Source organism: Pholcus phalangioides, unplaced genomic scaffold, assembly GCF_987345545.1.
Source record: "Pholcus phalangioides strain wild (caught in Gottingen) unplaced genomic scaffold, Ppha-v1.0 ptg000015l_1, whole genome shotgun sequence".
Taxonomy (NCBI): domain Eukaryota; kingdom Metazoa; phylum Arthropoda; class Arachnida; order Araneae; family Pholcidae; genus Pholcus; species Pholcus phalangioides.
In genome coordinates, this window is record NW_028301608.1 from 9,166,207 (window position 1) to 9,191,955 (window position 25,749).

The following is a 25,749-nucleotide window of genomic DNA, read 5'->3' on the forward strand; positions in this document are numbered from 1 at the left end:
GTGTGCTTGCGATTAACTATTATTCGTAAACTAGAGGCGGGACTTATCTCTTATGGCTCTTTGGAATCCGGTTATTTTTTTTCGGCATAAACAATCGACTGAAAGTATGTTTCTTTCTTTTTTCAAGAGTATGTTAGAGGTTAATCTAGCATGATAACCGACAGTTGTTAAAAACCAACTCTTTTTAAATTGAATTTTCCCCAAAATGAGCTATACCAGCTATTGGACACCCTGCATGTATGCGTTACGATAAATGTGAGAAATTGGTAATCATTCATAATCGCCAATAGCCTCGGTAAGTTTGATAAATTTATAGCTTTTACCAGCGATTATTCATCCAAAAACGTCGTTGGTAAATAAATACTAAGAGACAAATTTTACCAGTGATAATTCGTGCACTGTATAATACCAAAATGTCGGTAATTTTTATAAATACTATAAAAAATATCACTTTTACTGGTGATTATACGTGATATTCAAGTATGATCGGTGAATTTGATAAACATGAAAAAAAAAATGCCCAAATGGGTTCTGGTAGAATGTTTTATTGGTTAAATTCCGATATAGCGAAATCCTAGTTAATGAATTTTAAGATTTAATTATTTTTGTCGTGCCAATCTCTTAAATACAAATTTGTAGAAAAATTCATTAAATAACTGAATTTATTAAATAGGTCTTCGCTATATCGAGGTACCATTTCAGGATTCGTTAACCAGTAGTTTACAGTTGCAGGAGTTATTTAGGTTTGGTCGAAAAAATTCGTTCACAATTCATTATATCCTGTTCAGACCCTGGCTTGCAAGTACGGCCATCTAAATAACAAATGTAATCACGGCAATGGGACAAATTTATCATATTTATCAATACGAAATGATGATTATGCATAATAACCGACAAAGGCGATCTATCATGTCTACCAGCGACACTTGAGTATTATGCTTATCCACCGGTAAAAAAAATATTTTTCAGTATGTATTTATACAATTTACTAACTACGCTTCTGCATTATGGATAATAAGTGTTCACATCAAATTTGTTGGCGATTATGCATAATAACAGAACTTATCGCATTTAACGCGTAACACATATACATACGTGACACCATATAAGTCATATAATATTAAGGGGTTTGGTGCACGATTTTGTCTTCCGGTGCTTTCCTATGGAAATAATTTCCTTCTTTAAGGAACATTTAAAAATTTTATATTCACTTTTGTCACTCAATTTTTTTTCTCAAATGCTATGATTATTTTTATACAATTTAACACGAGCATTCAGGATTTTGATTGTTGATTATTTTTTCTCGAATTTTAACTTCGACAACATGCAATTTTTTTTTCAAAAATCACCAAAATTTGTCCATATTTTACGTCATAATTATTTTAAACAAATTTTAATAAAAAAATCCTCGTGCTAAAGTATGTAACACCATAGTATTGAGAGACACACAAAGTTTAAAGACATTTAAATTAGTTGTGTTCGATAAAATGTTCCTTATCTAACAAAAACTTAGTTTCGAGAAAAGATCATTTTAGTGGGAAACATTAGCATATACTATAATGACCTACCAGCTGTTCGTATTAAAAGATTTTCAAAATAATTTCATTACAGCTAGAACGAAATAGAACGCAGTTTGACGGAGAACATTTCATAGCATTTGAAAATTGAAAAATTTGCGTGCACTAATCCCCTTAATGTCTTATAAAATTGTATTCTACGCAATATCTTTCGTTTCAGTGCAAACATTCTATTCGATATTAATACTCCAATATTGAAACAATGTTCCAGAAACATTTCGCAAAACAAACATTCCAAATCATATAATTATCAATAAACTAGTTTTTATAATACAGAAATTATGAGTATATTCAAAATATTCTAATCCTTATTCGCAGAATGTTTATTCGAAAAATATAGTTTTCTTCCATGTTCTGAGCAATCCAAAAAATATATTGTGGCACATAATGCGTTTTTATGTCTGAAGAGAGGCACTAATGTTAAATATTCGTGCTGCATGCCTATATTTTACTCAAAATTATTAATTTTTATTAAAATGTGAGTGAGTACGTGAGCCAGCAATGACCGAGTGAGCGACCAAATTAGTTGGTGAGTGACCGAATGGCATATTGAATGACCTATTGAGTAATTGAGTTAGTGAGTGAGTGTCAACGTGGTTAGTGAGTAACCGAGTGACAGAGTTAGTGACCGGGTGTGCGAGCTAGTGGATTAGTGAATGAGCGAACGAGTGACAACACAGAGTGAGTTAGGGATGTAGTAGGATGGATGAATGAGCGCGCTTATCAGAGTAAGATAATTATTGACTCACTTAATTGCTCATCCACTCGCTCACTTAATTGCTCATTAGTCAATAGTTTCATCACCTGCTCACTTTCTTGTTCATTTGCTCACTTGCTCCACTCCCTCTGACTCATTTATTAACTTGCTCATTCACCAACAGATGTGCTCACTTTCTCACTTAACCTTCAGCTCATCTGCTAACTTGCTCACTCATTTTCTCATCTTGTCACTGACTTGATCGTTTAACCAATTTCTCACTCACTCGCTCACTCATGCAACCAGTTGATTGTTCGCTCATCCATTCGCTCACTTAATTTCTCATTCACTCATACCCTGTGTACGTCAACAATTGGTAAAGTGGTTAGAGCGTGGGACGCACATGGCGACGGTTGCAGGTTCCATTCTATGGAACCCGGCTGAAGTTTATGTGCCCGAGTGGAGTGGTGATAAGATTCTCGTCTACAAGAATGTTACCGTGAAGGTTGCTGTCATGGTTCCTGGTTCAAACTCGGGGAAAAATAAAGATAGGCTATTTTTCTAACGAGCTTGAGGCGTCCACCGTTAGACGGCGCCCTCATTTCCAACCCAACTCATTAATGACAGTAAATTGCAATATAGCGATATGGTTAGCGTTGGTGTTTGGTGAAGTAGTATACCCTGTGCTCATTCACTGATTCACTCAGTCCTTGTGCTAATTTACTCGTTCATTTGCTCACTCACTAGTATGGGACTGTTGTCGGTGAATTTTTTTTGCGGAAATTTATACGGCGGTGAATTTTGTGGACACACGATGAAATATAGATAAAGTTACACAATGTCCTTTATGGCTCCTATAGCCACTTTTCTACAACATAAATGGTATATTTTTTATAAGACATGAAAGATAAAAATCTTTCTGAAAGATAAAATGGCAAAATAAACGGAGTAAAAAGCGTATGTTCGTAAATAGGCCAATTTTATGTCTCCTAACCACGGATGATAGAATGTTTTATATCCCAAAGCACATTCGAATGAATGTCCATCTGTGTTTGGCTCGTGAAGATTCTTACAATCAGATCGGCTATGAAAACTGGACATTCCGGACGCAGGGCGTCATTTACTTCGTACTTAACAATGGCTTCTGTTATATTCACGGCGTCAGTTTTTTTTTTTTTTTTCTAAAAACGACTCTTTTATTACTGGTGCGTTCCCTTCAGCCAAAAAGTGTCATTATTTATATCTCGAACATTGTGTTCTCGCGTCTCTTTTTTGCATGAGGAGAATTTATCACGCAAAATATGCTATGGTTATTCTAGGAGGCAGCAGAGGACCAAAAGCCTCTACTACCACCTCGTTTTTTATTTTTTCCCATCCTCTTTTCTCTCCCTACGGAGATTCATTTGTTACTGTCTTATCAAGGAATAAAAAGTTTTTCAGGTACATCGCTTTGTAACATCCCAAACAGATGTTATCCGGAAAATAATGACTCACATTTAAACTGCGATAAACTTTCTTTCACTAGACCAAGCACGCTAAACACAGGCAACGCAAGCTAATGTCAGAAATGGGCCAGGGAAAAATTTTTGACGATTACTGGAAATAGTTGCGATAGCAAAAATAAGGAAGAGGAGAAAAAAAAATTCAAAAGTATAGTAAAATAATGGACAGGAAAAAAAAAAATACTGGAATTGTACCAATTTTTTTTTCCTAACTCTCTCTCATGTGTTATCATTACGAAAGAACAAAAATATAATTCTATTCGTTATGTTTGGTATAAATGTGTTCTAAAGGTTTGTTTTTTGGAGCATTCCTCACAATTATCCTACAAACTATGTTCTTTAATGGGGACCTAAACAGTAAATTGAATTTTTTCTTCAATATTTCATTTCCTATTTTCCATTTGTGATTTTAACAAACATTATTTTTTTTGTTGTTATCGTGATTCAAAAAATGATGTTTTTTGATGGTTCGATGCTTCGTTAAATGATCTTTATTTCAGTTAGAGGGAAAAAAAATGCTATTTTGGTTTTCATTTACGTTCTAACAACAGCAAATATTTAGAATAAACAAAATTGCATTTCAAAATTTTTCCGTGTATGGTCATGATTTTTGATAAGCACGCTACATATATTTTTTTCCTCAATTGTTTGTTAGTTCTTGCGAAATGCAAACTCGATTAGAATGAGCAGTCATACGCAGGCTTGTCACTATAAAAATAGTCATTTATTTCAGGATGATAGTGCCAAAACTTGTTTACTCCCCCATTTTTTGCAACAACACATTTGGTATAAAAAGAACTTGATATATCTCTTTGATTAAAAAATACACTAAAAAATTCCGCACACAATAAAAGGAATGTTTTGTTTTTTAACCGGAATATTTTAGGAAACTTTTGAATTGGTGGAAGCACCCAAAGCAATCGACGAACACTATCGTCGAACTGTTGAAATAGTTACAAGTGAAATTCGGTTTTTCTTTCCGAGTGAAAACTCGAAAAACAGTCCAATAATTAGATTAAAACATTTTAATTTTTCATGTGATACATCATTAATATTCCCGAAAACAAGATGAAGACAGGATATATTCGTGTCAGTGTTTCTCCCGTAATACGCATATGTTTTTATATCGGGTTGCTGTGTATTTAGGTTATATTTGACAGCTATCTGTTATATTCAAATTAAGCAGAATTTTGAAAACATATTTTTAGAGTTATAAAAGTACGCTGGTGCCTTGCGTTTTTAATTTTTGACATTGTGAGAGAAGTGAAAAGTGTAAGTAAAAAGTGATGACATTATATTCCTACCGTATTCAGCTTCACAGCATCAAAGCATAGAAGCGATTCACAATATTTTCTGATATGATTTTCTGATTCATTCGAAGTATTACTGCTTCAGCAGTAATTATTTCGAATGAACCCCAAACAAATTGAAATCGTTGGTTGAAGACGACGTTTTATCATATGGCTTCCAATTTGGAACCGATCTTCTATAAATATTTAATACAATAGCTCGAGGTTTTTACGTTGTTTGTCTGCAAATAATCTCGAAACATTCTCTATACACAGATTTTGCGTATGACTGTCGATTGACCTTAATATATTCACCTTATTTATATGTATATATGTTTTCGCAGTTCCACCATCTGAACCTGTCATATACGATGAAGACGGGGAGAAAATCAAAGGTACAATTGGACCATACAACGAGGGTGACCCGTTAACACTACTCTGCGAATCTGATGGAGGTGAGTCAAACTTATTTTCAATTATAAAAATAATATACATAAAAAAACTCATAAAATTCGAATTTTTCCGTAAAAATATCTAATTCTAACTTATCAAATTTTGGGTCCACTCATTTAGATGTAAAAGAATTATAAGTCACGATATTCACGATAAGATATAAAAGAAAAGATTTATAATACAATCTTCAAGTCACGTTTGGCCTCGTGCCATATAACATCGGTCAAATCAACTCTTGGTCAGTAACATGGAAAGAAGACGAAGAAGAAAAATAATATTAATATAGTATAAAATGAAAATTAAAAACAACATTCGTTGAAGATATGGAAATTGAAAGCAGTATATATATATATATATAAGTCGGTAAAAATGATAAAATTTAACGGATTCCTAAAGGATCTTCAATTTTGGCATTCGAATGATTCGCTTATTTTAATTTCTCAAGAAATTGAGAATAAACCGTGAAAAAAAAAAAGCTGGTAGTGAATTCAAAGCATATATAAAAGCTGTAAAAAAATCACGCACTGCTTTTTAACGCCTGGATAAACCTCCTGAATCATATCTTTAAAATGAAAAATGAAATTTGATTGTGAAGAAAATTTCCCGGAACGTTGAGTGAATTTTTCACGGTTCAATCACCTATTTAACTGTTTATTGTTTTCGGATTCCTCTTTAAAGAAAAACAAAAAATATTTTTGTTATTATCAGAAAAGCTTTATTAAATTCAGCTAACACATTATCCGCTGAGCGTATTTGTGCTTTCATCTGAATTCAAATACATATTATCAATTTGTTGTTGTTTTCTTCTCTTTAAAGTGAAAATGGAAATAATGGAAATTTTCAACATTACAATTTATTTTTGTTCAAGACTCAGTTTTATCTGATTTCAAAAAAAATAAATGAAATTCTATATAAAATTTATGTTTTTTTCAAGAAAACAGGTTGTATAAAACGCATGTAAGTTATTAAATATCCGATGATTAGCACCTGTGAAAATGTAAATGCATGTTCTAATAAAAATTAAAGAATAAAAAATAATTAATTGCATTATAAATTCAATGATGAGGAATGGATTTTATATGTACATAATAATATTTGAGTTGATTCTATTAAGAAATAGTTTCATTTAATACTGTCCAAAAGTTATACAGATTAGTTTTTATTGACGGAATATTTTATATTTTTCCCAGATATGCTGAAGGTAAATTATGGTGATAAAGATAACTTGTTTAGTTTTATTTATTCGTCATTTTCCATCCGTTAAAGTACTTTATATAACATCCATGCTGGAATGTTTCAGATGTACACGGTGTGCCATAAATTTGTAAATAGTTTAAAAGTTTATAAATGCATTCAGAAGGAATTGGTATGTTTGAGTACCGTTTGCGAAAAGTTATTTAGGAATTTGAGTTTGCGGTACAGATACAAAACTTGTTTCAATTTTTGTCTATAGTAGACACTGTGCGAAAGCACATAATTTTTTTCGGCGATTCGTAGCTGAGGTATAACAACATGAAAAATAGTGCTTTTCTCACCAATGTCAACATTACTATGAAAATCTCATGTAAGCGCATCGTATCTAAAAGGTTTTGATCGTACATCCTGCATTTCATAGAATTTGCATATTTACAGTGACTTGCTTTTGTGCAGCGCCCTCTCTCAACAAAACTCTAGACTATTTTCTCTGTCCCGAGAAATCTCTCTCTGTGATCCCCCCCCCCCCCCTTCTTTTTTATGGAAATATACATTCAAATATACCAACCCCTACCATTTTTGTAATTTTTTCAAATATTCAAGAATTTCTGTTGACATTTTCGTCATTAGAGGACGCTGAACGTAAACAAATCACTGGAAATAGGCGAATCTGAATATTATACAACGCAGGTGTACGATTAACAGCTCATTTCTCAATTTTCCTGTTAGTGAAAACAGCAAGCATTTACCAAATATTTCCATTGTGATGTTAACATTGGTGGATGAACAACTACTGGTGAAGTTGCTTCTTACCTCAGCCACGAATCGTTGGATCAATCTTTACGAACGTTTCAGACACAAAAGATATTGAAGAAAGGTCCGGGACCAATCACACTTATCGGAATTCTGTGCAGCCCCCTCCACCGACAAAAATTTGAACCAAATCTTTTTCTGTACCAAAATATATAAAATCCCCCTTCACAAGAATAATTTTTTTCGCAAACCGCATTCAAATATATTAATTCCTTCACTTTTTACAAATTGCTAAGCTATTTACGAATTTATGATACACCTAGTAGAATAAAAATCCCCTTTAAGGCTCTTATTATTAGTAGTAATTATATTACTCATAGTAATAATCGGTAATGTAAAACTTACAGGAACTTCATTTGATATTACTGGCGGAAACGCAGCAATTAACATTAGTAGCGTTCCCGGAAAAATTAACTAGATTCATCGATCCATCCATTTTAGCCGCGCGAAGGAAGTGGAAATAATTTTCTTTCTCGGTAATCATTAAGAATGCAGTTGTAGCTGCTAATGAACGCCATCAGTATCCAAACAAAGAGATTATTATCCTTTCCCTCATCTCTTTACAGCCTACTCGCTTAAACCCTTGCGTAACGAGACATAAATTTACTTTACCCTATGTATCTAACCTATCGGTGGTTAAGCTTGTAAATATACTTTCCATTATACGGCGGCATATTTCTCGCAGAACTCGCTATGATTCTCTTGTAATAAAGTTTTAGCCATTCCTTCAGGAGGAAGACTTCAGAGGAAACGATGAAGTTAACAAATATTTGAATCAACGTTAACGTATTGACTCTTACATGATGCATAATTTCTGACTGCATTTTCTTAAAGGACTAGGAAGTTTGCAATCACGCTGATTTCTTAATTCTTTCTTTTAACTTTGAGAATTACAATACATATTGTAATTTTTCTTCCTGCTTTCTACGGGTAGAAATCTGCCAAGAATTGGCAACTATGAATACATCAAAGAAACAGAAGAAAATAAATTAGCCTAATTGAATTTTTTAAACTAATTTGTAGATTCTAGACATCTATGGTTATAGTGAAGCTATTACAATAGATGCGCTATTCACATACAGTACAGGAGAACTGGAGGACGTCCATGAGTGAAAATCCATTACAGGAATGATTCTCGGTGAGAAAAAAAACACCGTAAAGCCTTTCGTTTTCTATCCAGAATCGAGGATGGTAATAAAAATATATTTCAGTGATTAAAAATTCAGTATCGATTCTGGTAAAAATAAAATAAGTTTACATGATTTCATATTTACCAAAAGTACGCCTACATATTGCAATCTCTCATAGTTTCTATAACAGCTATCAAATTCTGCAGCTAATTATAGGTGAGAAGCAACAGGAAATTTTACATAGCAAATATAGCAGAAACTGGTTAGTTAATTTATATAACTGAATGCGTATTTTTCTGTAGTTCGTTCGAACTTCGAATCAATAAATTGATAGCATAAGTAAGGTGCATTATTTGTTACTTTAAAAAAACGGCATAAAAATTTCCATAGAATTACTTTCTAATCACAAATTGGTACACAATAGGGTACCAATAGCAGATGCATTATTATATTATGTAGTTACTAATCGGCATAATAAAAGCAGAGATAGTGTTTTGTGTATTCCTTCCATACAACATTCGACATAATACCAAGTCTAAAACATTCCATTGAATGAATGCAAATTTAGCCAAAATTGGTCCACTCTTTATTTTCCCGGTTTTTTCTTCTCGAAAACAAGTATTTAATATCATAAAAACGTTTGATATTTTCTCAAATTTTCTTTTAAAAGATTTTTCTTTCTTCTTCGGTACCGTTTATTATTATAAATAATCCATTTGTTATTATACATTTTCAACAACTATATCATCAACTAATTTAAAACTATATATCTCATCAACTATACCATAAAAACCTTTCTCCGTGGTACCGAATAAATTCAACCGAATGTAATAAAACATCCGTTTCCTCAGGGTCACAAGCGAAGTTAAAAGTAAACTTTAGCATTCTTGTCAAATCAAACTAAATCACGATATCTCGAATACTGCAGTCAAATGAAATAAAAAAAATCCAGACAGTGTTTCATGTGCAGACATTTTATAAATGTACGCTTATGATTTTATAATATCATAATCATGCAATCACTAATCATGTAGCCAAAAAAAAACCGTACAAAATGACTTGATGAAATACTACCTCCGGTATACGAGATTTATAAAATTCATATTAAATAGAACCAGGCTTTTCTTATTCTTTAATTCCATGGAGTAAATTTTTTGTTTCAAGTAAAAAATATGAGCTCGAAAAAAAAACTGTGAGGAATGGCACGTGTGAAGACGACTTCTATATAAAACATTTCATTCAATATCCCGTATCCTAATAAAATCTCGTCCCACCTGTGATGGAAGGACCTTCTTCTGACTATCGTGTTTGGCGAACACCATTTATTTCCTCAAAACGGTCTATCTAAGTAAATAATCATCGCCGAGAACGATAGGTATTTCTGTATGTTTTTCTTTATAAGGATAGTTTTCTCTGCATTCTTTTCTATCATTTATTTATAATTTTTTCTCTCTCACGTGAAGTTAGCTTTATTGTTATCTATCCAAACACTTTCGTTCGCGATGTTTCCTAATCTTCCGTACTCCAGATGTTTCGTAAACGCATTCACCAAATTCTTTATTTTCCTTTCTTCTCTTTTTTTTTTAAGTTTGCAATCTCCCAAGTGAACTATTTTCGTTTCCCAATTTCCAAATATTTTTCCCGATTTTTCCCAACAGTCGATTTTTACAAACGAAAAATCACTCCCGGGATCGCTACTGTACTATATTTGTTCGAATTCGCAGTGTACAGAATATCTTGATCCTACTTCTTACATGTATGAGATTCACGAAACGAATCTTTACCAATAGAATATTATATGACAACCTCGCTTCTAGTCTTTATTCATAGAGAAATGTTCATTCTATTAAATTTTCATGCTTAGATTTATTCCGTACGATGTGTTTGAATTCGAAGTTGAATATCGGAAGACTTTCGGATTCGCATTCTAAATATGTGCATGAGATATGTATTGCATATTTGTTTGCGCGAAAATATCAATTTATTAATGAATGCTTTAAATTCAAAAAGTTCGGTTCAAAAGATCGAAATTTGCTGTTTCTGCCATCAGGTTATACATTTGCTTTCATTAGGTGATGATCGGTAAACCAACCAGTACACGTTTTTTATGAGGACGAGTTTCTTACTCATTAAAATTGTAAAGCATCTGTTGGTATACTAATGTATTACCATCCTTTCGCTTTCATAGCTGACTAATTTTTTAACTACAGTGAAACTTCGCTGAAACTATATTCGATATAACGATGCATACCTCTACAATGACACTTCTTCAAATTTTAATTGCCAGGTTAATGTAAAAACCTCTCGATACAATGATATCCTTTACTTCGATAAACGATTTTATTAATATTACGATATTTTTTGAAGAAATTTTGAAACTACTACAACATTTTTTTCTAATATTTCGCTCAAATTCATCTTTCATACATTTTTATTCTCCTCACCAGTTTTTTTTGAGGATTATAAAAATGGCATTTGTGCAATTATGGCAATATGCAATGGTGTTGGCATTTTGCAATATATCTGCCTTCCGAAAGCGTTGATGAAGTTACCGTGAAGCAACTTTCTGTGTAGTACAGGAAAGTTATGTACAGTAAACCGATCTACAGCATGAAACAACGGAATAAATTTTATTAAACAACTAATCAATTAGAATTTTTTGTTGCGAATGAATAATTAAAATACATCTTATGGTATAATAACAACACAAATTCAGAAGAGATCACAAGAACTGCATAAATTTGGTGGAGACTGATGGTGATAATGTTACCTCTCGATATAATGATGACCCATCTACAACGATATTTCTCTCTTAGTCTGCAGAGTACCTCGTTATATCAGTTTCACTGTATGCACTCTCAAGAAACGAGAATACATAAATAAATAAAATTAAATAAATATATATATATATACATATCAGAGCATATCTAAATAAATATCAATTTCGAGGGACAATTCTGCGTTTTCTAAAACAAATATTTTCAAAATATTTGAGCAGTATTGAACTTTTTTTGCACAATTTTTAATCTCAATCTGATAATTACTATATACTCTGGGGACATTTCTTTTTAGTTTTCCTTTAACTAACAAGAGAAGATTAAACTTAAGATTAAGAATTAGGAGGTAATTCACAATATATCGAAGCAACATGAGTGAAAAAAATGTCAATACACCAAACCAATAGTTGAAAAAAATGCATAAAAAATATTTCACCATTACTAAATACCTTCTTAATTAAAATTCTGACTGATTAAAAAAATGTATTTCAAGTCTTAAGATATTAAGACGAAACAAGCGAATTTCGATAATTATATTCAGAACAAAAAAGATCATCCAAGTTAACTGAAAATGATGAAGATGATCTATTTTTTATTTCATATACTTCATTAAACATAATCTACAAAGCTAGTCATCTGCATTGAATTCAAACAAGAAAAAAAAATCGAACAAAATAAAGTAATATCTCTGAATAGAAGGGGAAAAAATCGAAAAGTGGATCACCGTGCGAAGAAAAAACAAAATTATTTGGTAGAAAAACTTTTTTTTTTCCTTGGAATTTGGGATTTTCTTAATTAGGAAAGCATTTCCAGGAAACGCACACACACAAAAGACATTTTCTCTCTTTTATAAATCTTTTCCTTTCCCAGTTGAGGTTATATTTTCTATGCTGTCGCTTTACCTTATCTATCTTGTCTGGCTCCTTCTTCTCCTCTCTCGGGAATTCCCGAGCCGTAGTCAATCTAATTACGATAAGAATTCTAATTGAGACACAGATCTTTGCATTTTGCTTGAGCACGATGACTTCTTCTTCTTGAACATTCCTTACTGTATCGATCCATAGCTACTGCGATGGAATTAAGGAACGAGAGAAAAAATAGTAATGGAGAGACGACGTACCCACACGGATCGTACAAACAGTTAGTTTACTTGACTCCGAATTTGAAGAGCTTGAATTCTCGAGCGGTTTTCGCGATGTTTTTTGAAGGGTTTATTTTCTTGTACATAAGGTTGTTTTGACTCCCCTAATTAAATTTGATGGCCAGTCTATCTGGCTTTGAGGAAATCGGAAAATGTCTTGTGAAGTTTTAATTTGAAGGTTGTGTGTGTGTGTTTTTTTTTCTTTTTAAAGAGAATTATAAGGTGTTTGCAGAATCAAATCTCGTTCAAAATTTATTTGTCTTTACTTCATTACGTCATTGCTGTGAATTATGTTGGAATTTTTTTTTTATATTTACACAAGATTTAACATTTTCATTTACATTAGATTCACATGTAAAATACATATTATTTTTGAACGAGTGAAACTGCAATGATGCTTCAGTTAATTGGAGCGAAGTGATTTCTATTAACCGATGCTCAAAATGTCTAATAAATTACGAAATATTCTACAAAAGAATTATACGTTATGACAAATTCGTCCGGCAATTTTTTTTTGAATGAGTATAGCTGTGCCATTTGTGCAATAATTTGCATGTAAGTATACCATAGCAGAAGCTTCAGTTCCATTCTACCGGTGGTTCTCAACCTTTTTCGACACGCTTTTTTAAAGTAAAGCACATGGAGTCCTAAGGACTCCGCAGAGCACCGGTTGAGAATCACTGCATTACGCAATTGAATTATTTTGATGAAATCATCAGTAATGATCTGAGAATTCATCAGCTAGGATTTCAAAACGTATGAGCTTTATTCACACAGAGCCACCATTAGAGGTGTACGAGACATGTGCGGTCTCACTTGGCCCCGTGGTTTGAAGGACCTTGCTCTTACGGTAATAGGAATTTAAAAATGTATATACATATATATCAAATGCAAATTTTTGTAGTAGGTTAGTGCATTACAAGGTATCTGAGTTTAGCTGATTTAATTTTAAAATTTCCATCAATATTCCGGAGTTATTTCTTTCATTAATTCTAAATTTCACCTCACTCTCTAAATTCTGGGATTTTCTCTCATTATATATGAATTTTCATCAATTCTGGGATTCATTTCTCCCAAAATTTTGAATTTCAATCAATTCTGGGATTCATTTCTCCCGAAATTTTGAATTTCAATCAATTCTGAAATTATTTCATTCATTATTTCTGAATTTTAGTGAATTTTGTGATATTTTTCCCCTCTCATTAATTCTCAATTTTCATTGGTGAGTAGATATATTTCTGCATTCCTGTATATTCTGTGATAATGCATGGATCTCTTTGGATGTCTGTTCCCCTCCCCCGCAAAATATATAAATTCAGGATTAAAGAGCCCCGAAATTTATTTCGCATCGGGTCACGGCGTCGGATAAAGTCATTCTTGTATTGACTTGCCAATTCTCTTTATATAAATCTTGTATAAAACATGTGAAATATTCTAATGAAAAAGTCGTGGATCTTGGTTTAATTTAATAAATAAATAAAGCATTCCGTGTAGTCATAAAAAAATCAAACCATTCCCTTTTTTTCAGTTACTACAGTAATTATGCGGTCTTGTGCAAAAAGGAGTATATATTCTCTTGTTTGACTTTTACGAACATGCAAAATAGTACATAATATACACGGACACTAATGTAACTTATTTCTTTAGGCGAAAAATACCTTACTCATATACTTTCAATTTACTCGTAAAATTCCAAGAAAAGAAGCATAACTATTCCCGTAGGGTTCAGTATATTAAACATTTACTTCGAAAAGAGTTTTTATCGAATTCCACAAAAATGTCGTGGAAAACTACATCTGAAGAAACTAACTTTTCATAGTAGTATAGATCTTGGTTTATCTTTTTTTCTGCTCTCTCTCTCCTTCCAATTCAGAGAATCTTTTCACCATTTTCCTCCCATTAGTAATTGTCAGAAAGGCATTAACGCATGAGAGAATGATGGTCGCATTGCCACTTCCTTCTCATCATTTCCGATAGTCAGTCCTCAATGTCCGGATCGAACACTATCTATCGCTATGGGACAGAGAAGTGTACGGATGTGGAATTTTCTCTCGGTTCTTCCTTTTCTAGACAAGAGAATAAGGGCAGAAGAATAACTAAAAAAAATATATAGAGAATTCGAATAATTTTTTTTTTCTCCCATAGCGATTTTTGTCAAAGAAGAGACATAAAGTATACCCTAATCGGGCTAGAGAAGTTTAAATGGGAGTTCGTAGCTTTTCCAGTTGCATAATTTCCGCAGGTCTTCCCGTAGAAAAAAAAATGGGAAAAAAATATTCTTTTCCGGTGTCGAAAAATGTTCGTTTGATAGAAAAAAATTGCTCGAATAAAAATTTGATGTCCAACGTGGACAGAAGTAAAGTCGATGTTTTTTTATATATTTTAAATGATACTTTGTAGGTCATAAACTGAGAAACGATCCTACTTAAAATCAGCTTTTTTCTGGAAAATATGAAGATATTCTCTATTTATATATGAAATGTATATCTATCCTCCTAGAAATTTACAGTCAATCTTTCATAGAGTGGATATACTTTTCTCTTGTTTCCTTTGGAGATGCTTTTCGTATCTATCATGGTTTTTTTTGGGATATTTAATAAATAATAATGTCTACAAGCTGAATTTATGTTCACAATTGAGTCGATATAAAATATTATAACCACTATTTCTCTCTTATCTAGGTTTTTTGTTCTTCCTTTTTTTTTACAAGCTATTAGCTTGCGTACAAAAATGTGAAAGAATATTGTACAGCTATGATTATTCATTGAGTATTTAGAAGAAAAATAAAGTTCACTAAAACTCGAAATTCGCAAATATTCATCGTTGAGTATATAAGAAGCACTTTCTGAGTAAAATTCGTATTTCTTTTGTATCGGGTAACCAGATTTTTAATAGTCCGGGTAATAAGAATGAGTACATTATGTTCATTTTGGTACATAATAATAATAGCGGTACATACGGCTTATTGTTGGCTCCGAAAATACAGTTTCAAGAATCAAAGTAAGCATTTGATCCTTCGCGAATATAAAGTGTTCTTTGCTTATCGAAGTTGTTATTTTACACGCCAGCGAAAGTGTTGAGAAACAATCTCCTAGTTGTCCCGTTATACTCTGTTGAAATGAATGAGAAGCTATTCAAGGGAAGTCGATATGGAATATGCGATCTGACTCGTTATAGTGGAATTCCACATTGATGGAACATTGAACGAAAAGCTATAACTTACTTACTACATAACTGATTGATTGATCCGCTTCTCAGTGTTATCATTAGTGAGAAATATTACGAATCCCAAAACCAATTCGTCATTGCGTTGTCATTCTTCCGTCTAAATTGTAAGGTATAGCTTATTTATGCCTAAAATATTATTGAGAAATGAATAATATATTATCACAATTTTTTTTTAAGCTTGATGGATTTCATTTCAGGTAAGCCACGCCCTGCTGTCACGTGGTGGCGTGACTACGGGCTCATGGATGAATCTTACACTTTTGTCACGGGTGACAATTCCGTGAGGAACGAGCTCAAGATTGACGAATTGAAACGACAGGATCTTCTTTCAGTGCTTCAGTGCCAAGCTTCCAACAACAACATAACAGTTCCTGCATCGACATCGGTCACCCTCGATCTGAATTGTAAGTTGATGCTTTTAGAAATAAATAACCTGTCTGAAATAAATATCACACCATTTTCATCATTTTTTTATTAATACTCAATACGTTTAATCATAATAATTATTGCTCATTTTGTGTATTTTTTGTAGAACAAAAAGCAATCCCCCCCAGACGTATGTAAAAATGTAAAAATATTTTATTTTTATTCTACAAAATCTACAATAAAATGCCAGTCCAGAAAACGACTGATGGTGCAGTCGTTTCTAAAAAGCAATATCAGGAAAGCGATCAGTGTTAAAAAAAGCAAAATTTTGGGTCATTATTTTTTTTTTCTGGCAGCAAATTTTCGGGACAGGACAAATATTTCTTTTAGGAAAATATTTTAATTTTTAATAAAAGTAATTGAATGAACGAATAGTGCTTCGGACAGTTTTTGACGTTATTTTAATGCTTTTGTGACAGAGAAACGGAATTATCACCAACCGATTATGAAGAAGTTGCCTCTACGTGCAATTTCATTCTTTGAAGTCAATTGAACGTTTTTTACTGAGTACCTTAAAATTCCCATACTCACGAAGAAGAACAAAAATAACACTGAACAAGAAGTTTTATAAAGTTTCTCCGTCCTAAACAAAAATTGTCCTTACTTATGTAAGTCGATGTGATGAGCACGAATTTTACCATAAAAAAGCAGGATTGTGGCTATGGTTTCACATCCATATACGCTTTACCGGGACTACAGGGGGGTAGGCAGAGACGACAACTCTCCCTGGCGGCAAATTATAGGTGGGTGTCATCTATCGGTAATATGAAGAACTAACAATACGACTTGTAGAAAATTAATTGTAACTGCTAAGGGGAAGGTATCCACCGACATGGTTTAAACCAGTGATTCCCAACGTGGGCGTTAACGCCCGTTGGGGAGGGGCGGTAGAAGCTACTGGTATAACATAGGATTGTATGGGTGAAGGGAAGTTTAGGAAATTGTGGTTTAAACTATAGTCACAATTTTTTGATAAGTGGCCGACACGGAGTGGTTAAATTTAGGTTTTCAACCAATCTATGTTGATCTCTTATCCAAAAATTGTGACTACAGTTTAAACCATGCCGATGAATACCGCCTATATATATAACGCTTATATACTGCTTATCGAAAACAGTTGGTGGCAATTCACAATATGCGCCTGCTGATTTCTTTGGGGGGGGGGGCTTTGCTTCGCGGTAGATTTTTCGGAATTATTAAACGACAATTTTGAAATGGATATTTTTTCAAGCACAAAATACGGTGTTCTAAGTATATGTGGGAATTGTCACCACGATGCTTTGAATTTAACGCCCTGTCGCTATCTCACAAAACAGTAATAAGGATAATAATTGATAAAAAAGAAGAAAAAATCATCCCCCGATCGTCCAGCTGGTCAATTTTTTCAGGACACTTTGGATAATGAAGGTGTTACTGTATGAAAAATTCATTACGTGTATCAAACTCCATAACTATATATGCACATTCTAAATTTTCTTTATTCTGAGTTTTTCCCCTTGAATATAATATGTTCAAGGGGAAAAAAACTCAGAATATGCATGAATTTGAAATTTTCTAGCTTAAAAGAAATAATTTGAATTACTTTAAAGGCACATTTGAGATTCAATTTGCAAAAAAAGCAGGAAATTAAATCTTTTACTGAAATTACGATCTCACGGGAAGGTTAAGAAAGTCTAAAATCTCCCAAGTACTCCAGATAGTTAATTACCAGGCGAGTATATTTTGCCAACATTCCTAGATGAAAACGTGCGGGAATTAATTTCAGAATCATAATGAATTGGAAAATTTTCTAAACATGAATTATTGACATTTTATAAACTACACATTTTTAGATCTTTATTTCAACCACTTCGTTGGATATTTCGTATTCAAATATAGTGACTTCAAATGTTTGATCTGCCATGTTGTATCCGACGATTACAGGATGAAGTTCATCCGATCAATTCACGATCTATACAACAGTTTTTTTTAAAAATAATTATTGATACTGTATGTCTTTCCCCCTATTGTTTAAATGTTTCTTACTGGAGAAGTAAAAAACGAAATTTTATTTTACACAAGGTTTTCATCCGTGTCATATTTCATGTTTTCAAATATTTAAAAACTAAACAAAAAAATTGTATTTCTTCTCGCACGTGGAAAAAGTGATATTCTCCTGTATAAATTTATCCCGACATATTTGTTTCCTTTTTTTCCATCTTTTATTAAGAAAAACATTTCTACACGTCGGAATACGCATGTTCATTTGTATTCAACAAAAATCGTTCTTGTTCCACTTTTTCCATGGAACTCTTACGGAAAAAAAGTACTTAAAAAATGAATTCTGCCCTTTTTATGTACAAAGTATGAAAAAATACTCAACGTTCTCTATAAAGTTTCTAATTTCTCAAGGGAGGTTAAGAAAGGAAAAAACTAAGAAATGAAAATTTGTTTCATTCTTGTCCCAATACTTTTTTTTTCTCTGTAGGAGAATCTTTTATCTTTTAATCTAAAAGTATATATATACACACACACATACACAAATGCATTTTTTCTTTATACATTTTCATTTTTACAGAATATCAAGTCGATTCATTGTTCGTAAGTAAAGCTACAGCACGTTTTGTGACGTGACCTCTTATGGGATATCGGGGTGTGGGAAGTGCTTTTCCGTGTAACGCTCTTCCCTCCTTTGGTTTCAGAGGAACGATATCAATCATTAAATATTGTGTTCTCAATTTCTTCGTAGACGTCTTTTAGTTTGCTTTCTTTTTAGTTTTCTTTAACAAAACATGTTCTTATCTCTTTCATTTCCCAAGAGCATCGCATTCCATCTTTTGCATTTAGAAGGGGGAAAAAGTAGGATAGATGGATTCAAGAAAAATATGTCTATTAGCTGGATGTCAGGGAGACGTAAACATCAAGAAAGATGTCTATCTTAAAAATGAATAAATAAAAATTAAAAATGTCGCTGCAACATTAGGGAAGCGAATTATAAGTAATCCCGTATAGTGTCTACATTTTTGTATTTTTTTTTTGGAAAATTATCTGAGCTAATCTCTTCAATTTCAATATTTGGGATTTCTGCCATTCAGAAATATATCTTATAGCTTATTTCTAAAAATTTATCACACACTTCTTGACAGATTTTTTCTTCTTTTTCTTCGAAAGATAGAAAATGTTCGTTATAGAAATCGTTCGTTTGTTGACATAAAGAAATTCAGGCATGATTTATGGATGCATATTACCGTCAAAGCCATGCTTGGCTTAATAGTAACGTTGAACGGAAACTATACATCATTATACAATATACGTCCTATATTTATCCATCAAGTTCGTTAAAAAAAAAGTTATCTCACTTTGCTTATTGAGAAGAAAAATAATAATATTGGAAATTTAGATAATAGATGATGGCATCGTTTAAAAAGAAATAGAAGTATTATTTCGAAATTCTGTGAAACTTTTGTTTAAAATCTTGTATTTTTTGCTGAGGTAAAAAGAAAATGAGAAAAAAAACTTTATTGACTGAAAATAGCCATGCTTTGAACGAAATGTAATTACTATACAAATTGCTTTGTTGAGGAAAAAATTTGTGGAAATCATAATTTTTTTCAGGACATTTTTTTGCAGTATATATTGATTTTCCTCTGTTTTCTTTCATGCAGAATAATACAGAAAGATAATAAATTAATTTTCGGAAAGAAATTTACGTATTTATACTGTGATTAGATGAGAAAACGGGACTACTTTCAAAAATCTTACTAATCTCTAACTTACTAATCTTACTAAATCTTTACTAATCTTATTCAAAACAAAACTCCCTTTTCTAAAGAATTTCAAACATTTACAATTCTTCTCTTGGATTACCATTATTCATGTGTAAGCATCCAATTATTAGAAGAAGAAAATTCCTGAATTTATCGTATTAAATCAATGCATTTTCAACTCTAACTCGAAGTCATTGTGTCGAAAGCCAAGCAATGATGATAGTAAAACAGAAAACACGTGGAAAATCCTTTTCTTCCGTGTAAAAGATCTGGCTTTACTCCGGAGGCGAAATAATTTGATAAGAAAGGATTATTCGTATTACAACCCATTGTATTGATGGATCTTGTAAATCATAGGTGGGCACTATAATTGACCTGGGCTCCTTTACCACCTTACCGAGGGGCTCGGTGTGAAGATAATAGCGTGGCCTCAAAAATTTCCAGGCTCCAAAAATGTTTAGGACCCCCCCCCCCTCCGTTTTGTCCCGATTTTTTTTTTTTTTTTTTTGGGAGGTGGGGCCACGTCGCGAGGAGCTGGAGATATTGATTTGTATGTCTATTTATGCTTTGAAGTGGTTCTTTCATATGGGGGAAAATACTACCAAACTACTATTCAGGGGAGCTGCAGATGAATCATGAATTGGGAAAGAAAACCGCGGTCGACAAAAGCTTGATAATCACTGGGGAACCGGCATCGGCATTATTTCATAATAATAAGGAATGCCTAAAAATTGCCATACACACAATTTTAGACAAACAATTAAACGAAAATTAACACAAAAATTGATGGAAACTCAAAACTCAATGTTATTTTGAACTAATGAGACAAACAATTGCCGAAATTAATTAAAATTTTGGAATTGATAAATTCAAAATAAGGGAAAGAAGAGAGTACTTCGAGAACAGATGAAAAATCAGAATTACGGGTTAAAATTTCCAGAATTGATGAAAAATTCTGATTTAATGCAAGAAATAATTTAGGTTTATTTATCATTGGTGCGGGGCCTAACAAAGCCTCCCTAGTGCGACCCAACCCGCAAGGGTAAAAGGCTTATATCCCTGGAGGGACAGAGCCTGGGTCGTGACTGGTCTGTCGGGCCTAACAAAGCACGGGACCCGGTGTGACTGCATCTATCGTACGCCTCTAAGGACAACTCTGTTATGATGGTTATTTGAGTTTGAGAAAAAAATTCTAGCATTTTCAAAACGGAAACCATAATGTTCCGAAGCGATCGAAGAGGTTTTTGGTTTTTCTTCAACAATGGATTTATTTGCTGAAAAATGGCGTCGTCGCGGGTGATTTCATTTTTATGTAGAATTTGTTTGAGTGATAAATTTAATAACTACCAAATAACATATTAATTTTCATGCAATAAATTTAATTAAAATTTATAAAAAAACAAAAAATAAAAATATTATAGTCAATTAATGTTTATTAAAGATTAACATTGATATGACTTTTTTTCTATTATAAATATTTATTATATGTGTTTTTCATTCTGTCTCAGGTTCATACGGTAGAAGTCAGCGAATCTTGTTTGCGTGTCAAAGATAGCCCAATTGAAAAATGTTTCTTCGATAAATTCTCAATGCTTTAAATCACATGCTGATTCATGAGCCGTATGTTGATGAAACACAAAGAAAAAAATCGTCACGCTTCTGTAAACTTCCATATTACTCTATTGTTCTCTCAATTAGTAAATTTTTTTTTTCCTGATTTTTGTTTTTTCCTCAACCGAATTTCACGCAGACTGAATAATTTCTTTTGTTTTTCGTAAACAGAATTGACAAAACAGAGACGTTCGTAAACAGAGGGTTGATTGTAATTCAGAAAAGTGTCGGTTCACTTGATGTGTCCGCTAACAGTGAGTGTCCGTGATGGGAGATAACTGTATTCATTGCAACAAATGATTGATTCGGGCACCCTGCCCAATCCGAAAATTTTCCCAGCACATTACGTATCTCCCTGCATTACGCTTCGCACCGATGTATTCTCAATAAAGGTTCCGTTGCGAAATCCTCAGCAGCAATAAAATAGAATATAACTACGTATTCCATCCAAATGAAGAGTTTTCGTCTCTGTGAAACTCCCTTGGAATAGTTTCAAAACACGCGATAACGACCCAGAATCGAATTCGTAGCCGGCGAGAGAACATTTTCGAGTCTAGTTAATATAACACGAAGCTATTCAAAATATTTCAGCAATTAAGTGGCATATCTTCGCAAACACTCACAATAGAAAGGGGAAAAAATAATAATAATGGGTTGGAAGAAAATTCTCTTCGGCATTCCGGGTAGGTATTTCGCATCTGGAATAACTATGGTGGAAAGCTTAGGCACAGAAGAAGGATTATTCGTGTAGAGTACCGTAACAGCGAGAGATTAAAATGACCTATAACTATGCAGGCGGAAACTTCTTTCATCATGTGAGAAGTTAATAGATTCTCACGGAATCACGAGGGTATAAAACGTTCGTTTAATGTCGACGAGAGCGTCTCGGTATAGCTCTAAAACTAATTAACATCGTCCGTTAAAATGAACTTCATAAATTGTGCACCTATTTCTTAGCTTGAGATCTTCAACATTTCTTCCTTTATAATCACGAGCACCGCTTATCTGAGAGAAACCGAATGACCTCGTTTGCACTTTATTTCCCAAATAGATAAATGTTGCGAAAAGTATGAAATTAACACAGTGAGTTACACATTACCTCCTGGTATTTGTAAATGGTTTACACCACTGGCTCCCAAAGTTTTTGAAGCCCGACGCTTCCTTTTAACCAAAATATTTATCGGTAACCCTCCCTACATAAGCTCACCATATATCCCAGTTTTTCGGGATATTCCATTTTTTTTTTTGGCGTAAATTTGCTGTTTCCAAAGCACTTTGCTTGTTTCGATTTTTATTTCGCGATATCCGTTTTTTTCAATGGTATCCAATTTCTTTTGTTTCTTGATGTACATAGCGTTCCCTTATGAATCATAGAAATGTAGCGAAGTGCATGGTCCCTGATTTTAGTGTACGGGGTGATTAAGAAAGAATCATCTGATTATATTACTTATCACCAGAGCTCGGAAATTTAGGCACTACAAACGGTCAAAATAGGCAGGCAAACAGACACTCAAAATCCCTAAAATATGCATTAAAAATTAAAGAAATGAAAAGTAACTAAAAGCTGTGATATTTAGGGTCAGAAAACTTTCCAAAAAATTGGCTGCGTCCATTGAATCTGCTTTTGAATGGTAAATTATAATAACTGGTGTGGAAATAGAAAACAAAGTATCGAAAATATGTATAGGGAAATAATTCACACAAAGAGGAATTTCATGCCAATAAAAATGTTACAAGAAATTTACAACTCGGAATTAGTTCATAATCACGAGCCGGGAGATAAGCTCGATACAAATAATACAGTCAATCCGGCTTGTAATGTTTTCGAGAAAAAGTCATGAAAAAACATTGACCGAGAAAACGTTTTAAACGGGAAATTTCGATTAGTATTAGTGAAAACAGGGAAAAAAGACTACGAAAATAAGTCGTACTAAGCGGGAAACCGTGGGATTTTTATAAGCGAGAAAATGATCTGAATCAGTCAGTGCCTCTCGTCATTCCGAAAATAGAAGCGTTAAAGATTGGAAATATACAGCGCTTTTGTAAAATTTATGTATCAAGCTCAGTGAATGTATTGCCGAACAAAAAAATGTATACCCATTCGGGGAGGGAGGGGATTCTTATATCTCCGGCCCAGAACATGTAAATTGCATGTAAGTTAGGTCCAGCCCTATTTCCTACATTCTCAAAGCATAATAAATGAACTCTAGTAATTAACCTGGCAGAATTTTTCAACTCAGGAATCACCAAGCTTCACACAAAATTTAATACGAAAGCGTTGTTCTAGTTTTTCCTGCCATTTGGACAAAAACAAAAATGCGACGGCGCTCACTCACACTTCCTCATGTATGTGTGGGCCACCGACGATTGGCAGTTTACCTGCAGGCAGGTAAACATTCAAGCATGCGCACTGAGATATACATATGTGCACCAAACCACCACCCACCTTCATGGGGGCACTCACGAAAAATGATGGTCAGATAGTTTTTCAACAACCATCGTATACTGTAAAATTCACCATTGAAGACTGGTCGGAATATGAGCATTACTAAGAAATGTTTCGTTCTATTTCGTATAACCACTGGTTTTTTTGACCCCATTGAAACACTTCAAATTGTACAAGATACACGACGATATTTCATTTTTTAGCAGTTAAGGTCTTTTTATTATTATTATTATTATTATTTTATGTCTTCTATCAGTAGATAACGTTTTATCGAAGAAGTGGAAGAAGAAAATAAAAATTCTCGAACATCTAAAGTTCAATGCTAAAAAACACATTCCTATGGAGTATCCCCCTGGACAAAAGTTTTTTTTTTTTTTTTTTGGTGTACCGTTTTTTAAGGCTTTTTACCCAGTAGTATTGAAAGAATAAAAAGAAAATATTTCAAGCCCCATCACCCCTCGAGTGCAGTTCATCACTTCCATAATCCTCAAGTGTGGCCTCCGGATCCTTCGCTAAGAAAAATGAAACATTTGTTTCTCATTTTTTTTCTTTCTTTTATGTTTTTCCATTTAACAATATGATCTACACCATCCAGCCATGGTTGATTCTATCTTTTATAGAGGACACGGTGGACACTTGTAGGGTAGTGAAGAATAGCACTTCTTGGAATTAAATTCCGCAGTTCTCTATAATACCCACACAGTATTCGTTCCCAAGGACAAAGATAAATATTGAAATATTGATCCGGTCCGTCCGACTTAGACTAGATAGATTCAGACCTGACATTCCCAGACAAAGTAATCATTATTGCCCAGGACACTCTTTGTCGGGGGAACAATTGAGGATCTCTGAGGGTTCCTTGGCGGTAGCAGCGCCAGCTATTTTCTTTCTATGGTTATTGGATCGAATCGTGCTTGTTGACCATTAATCATGTTGTTTCAGTAGCAAGAATATAAGAACTCGCAAAGAAGATCGAACACTTGTTACTTCGACACAAAAAAAATACGCTTACTATTCAATTCTTAAGATCGTTGATGAAAACTATTCATTTCATGAGATCGGAAATTTACGGAAAATGCACCGATACAAAAGCTCACCGCTTGAAAAATTCACCGAAAACTGTCCGTCGTCAGTGTGTGTGAGCGGCCCAGCGATTGAGCGAGTGCTTGAGCAAGTGAGTGACTGAATGACTAATCAGAAAAGAAAATGAGTGAACGGGTGAGCGACCGAATGAGTTGCTGAATGAGCTGGCGAAGAAGGAAGTGCGTATGACTGACCAATATGGGGGATGGGTTAGTATGAATGAGCAGTTGAACGAGAGATTATGAGAGTAAGCGAGTGATTGGGCGAGTATCAAATGAGTGACCAAGGGAGTGTGTAAAGCCCCATTTACATGTGCACTATTGGAGTAGCATAGGGAGTTTTAGCACCGCATGACGAATTTTTCCCCTAGTAGGGAGAGAACGTTAAAGAAAGAAGAAATATTTACACCCTCTTCTCTCTGCATATAAATTGACATAATAATTGGCATAATGATGACAAAGAGTTGTCTTTAAATTATCCGTACACGAGCTTGGATGGAGGAAAGAGCCAAAATCCCAGCGTCCTTTATTTTGATAAAGCCATAATTTATTACTTTCCTATATAGAAGTTCTCATCTTTAATTAAACATTGATTATAAAGCGTACTGATATGATATCAGTCACTGATTTCCATTTT

The 25,749-nt window shown here is 33.4% G+C and overlaps 1 protein-coding gene across 2 annotated transcripts in view; it reads left to right on the plus strand.

The window, feature by feature from the left end:
* Positions 1–25,749, plus strand: part of LOC149075432 (protein turtle-like) — a 590,018-nt gene that overhangs the window by 511,250 nt on the left and 53,019 nt on the right. For both annotated transcript variants that reach the window (XM_089242766.1, XM_089242765.1), the window contains 2 exons: positions 5,410–5,520; positions 15,999–16,205. In XM_089242766.1, coding sequence (XP_089098892.1) covers positions 5,410–5,520; positions 15,999–16,205 — 318 coding nt within the window. The remainder of the gene's footprint in view (positions 1–5,409; positions 5,521–15,998; positions 16,206–25,749) is intronic.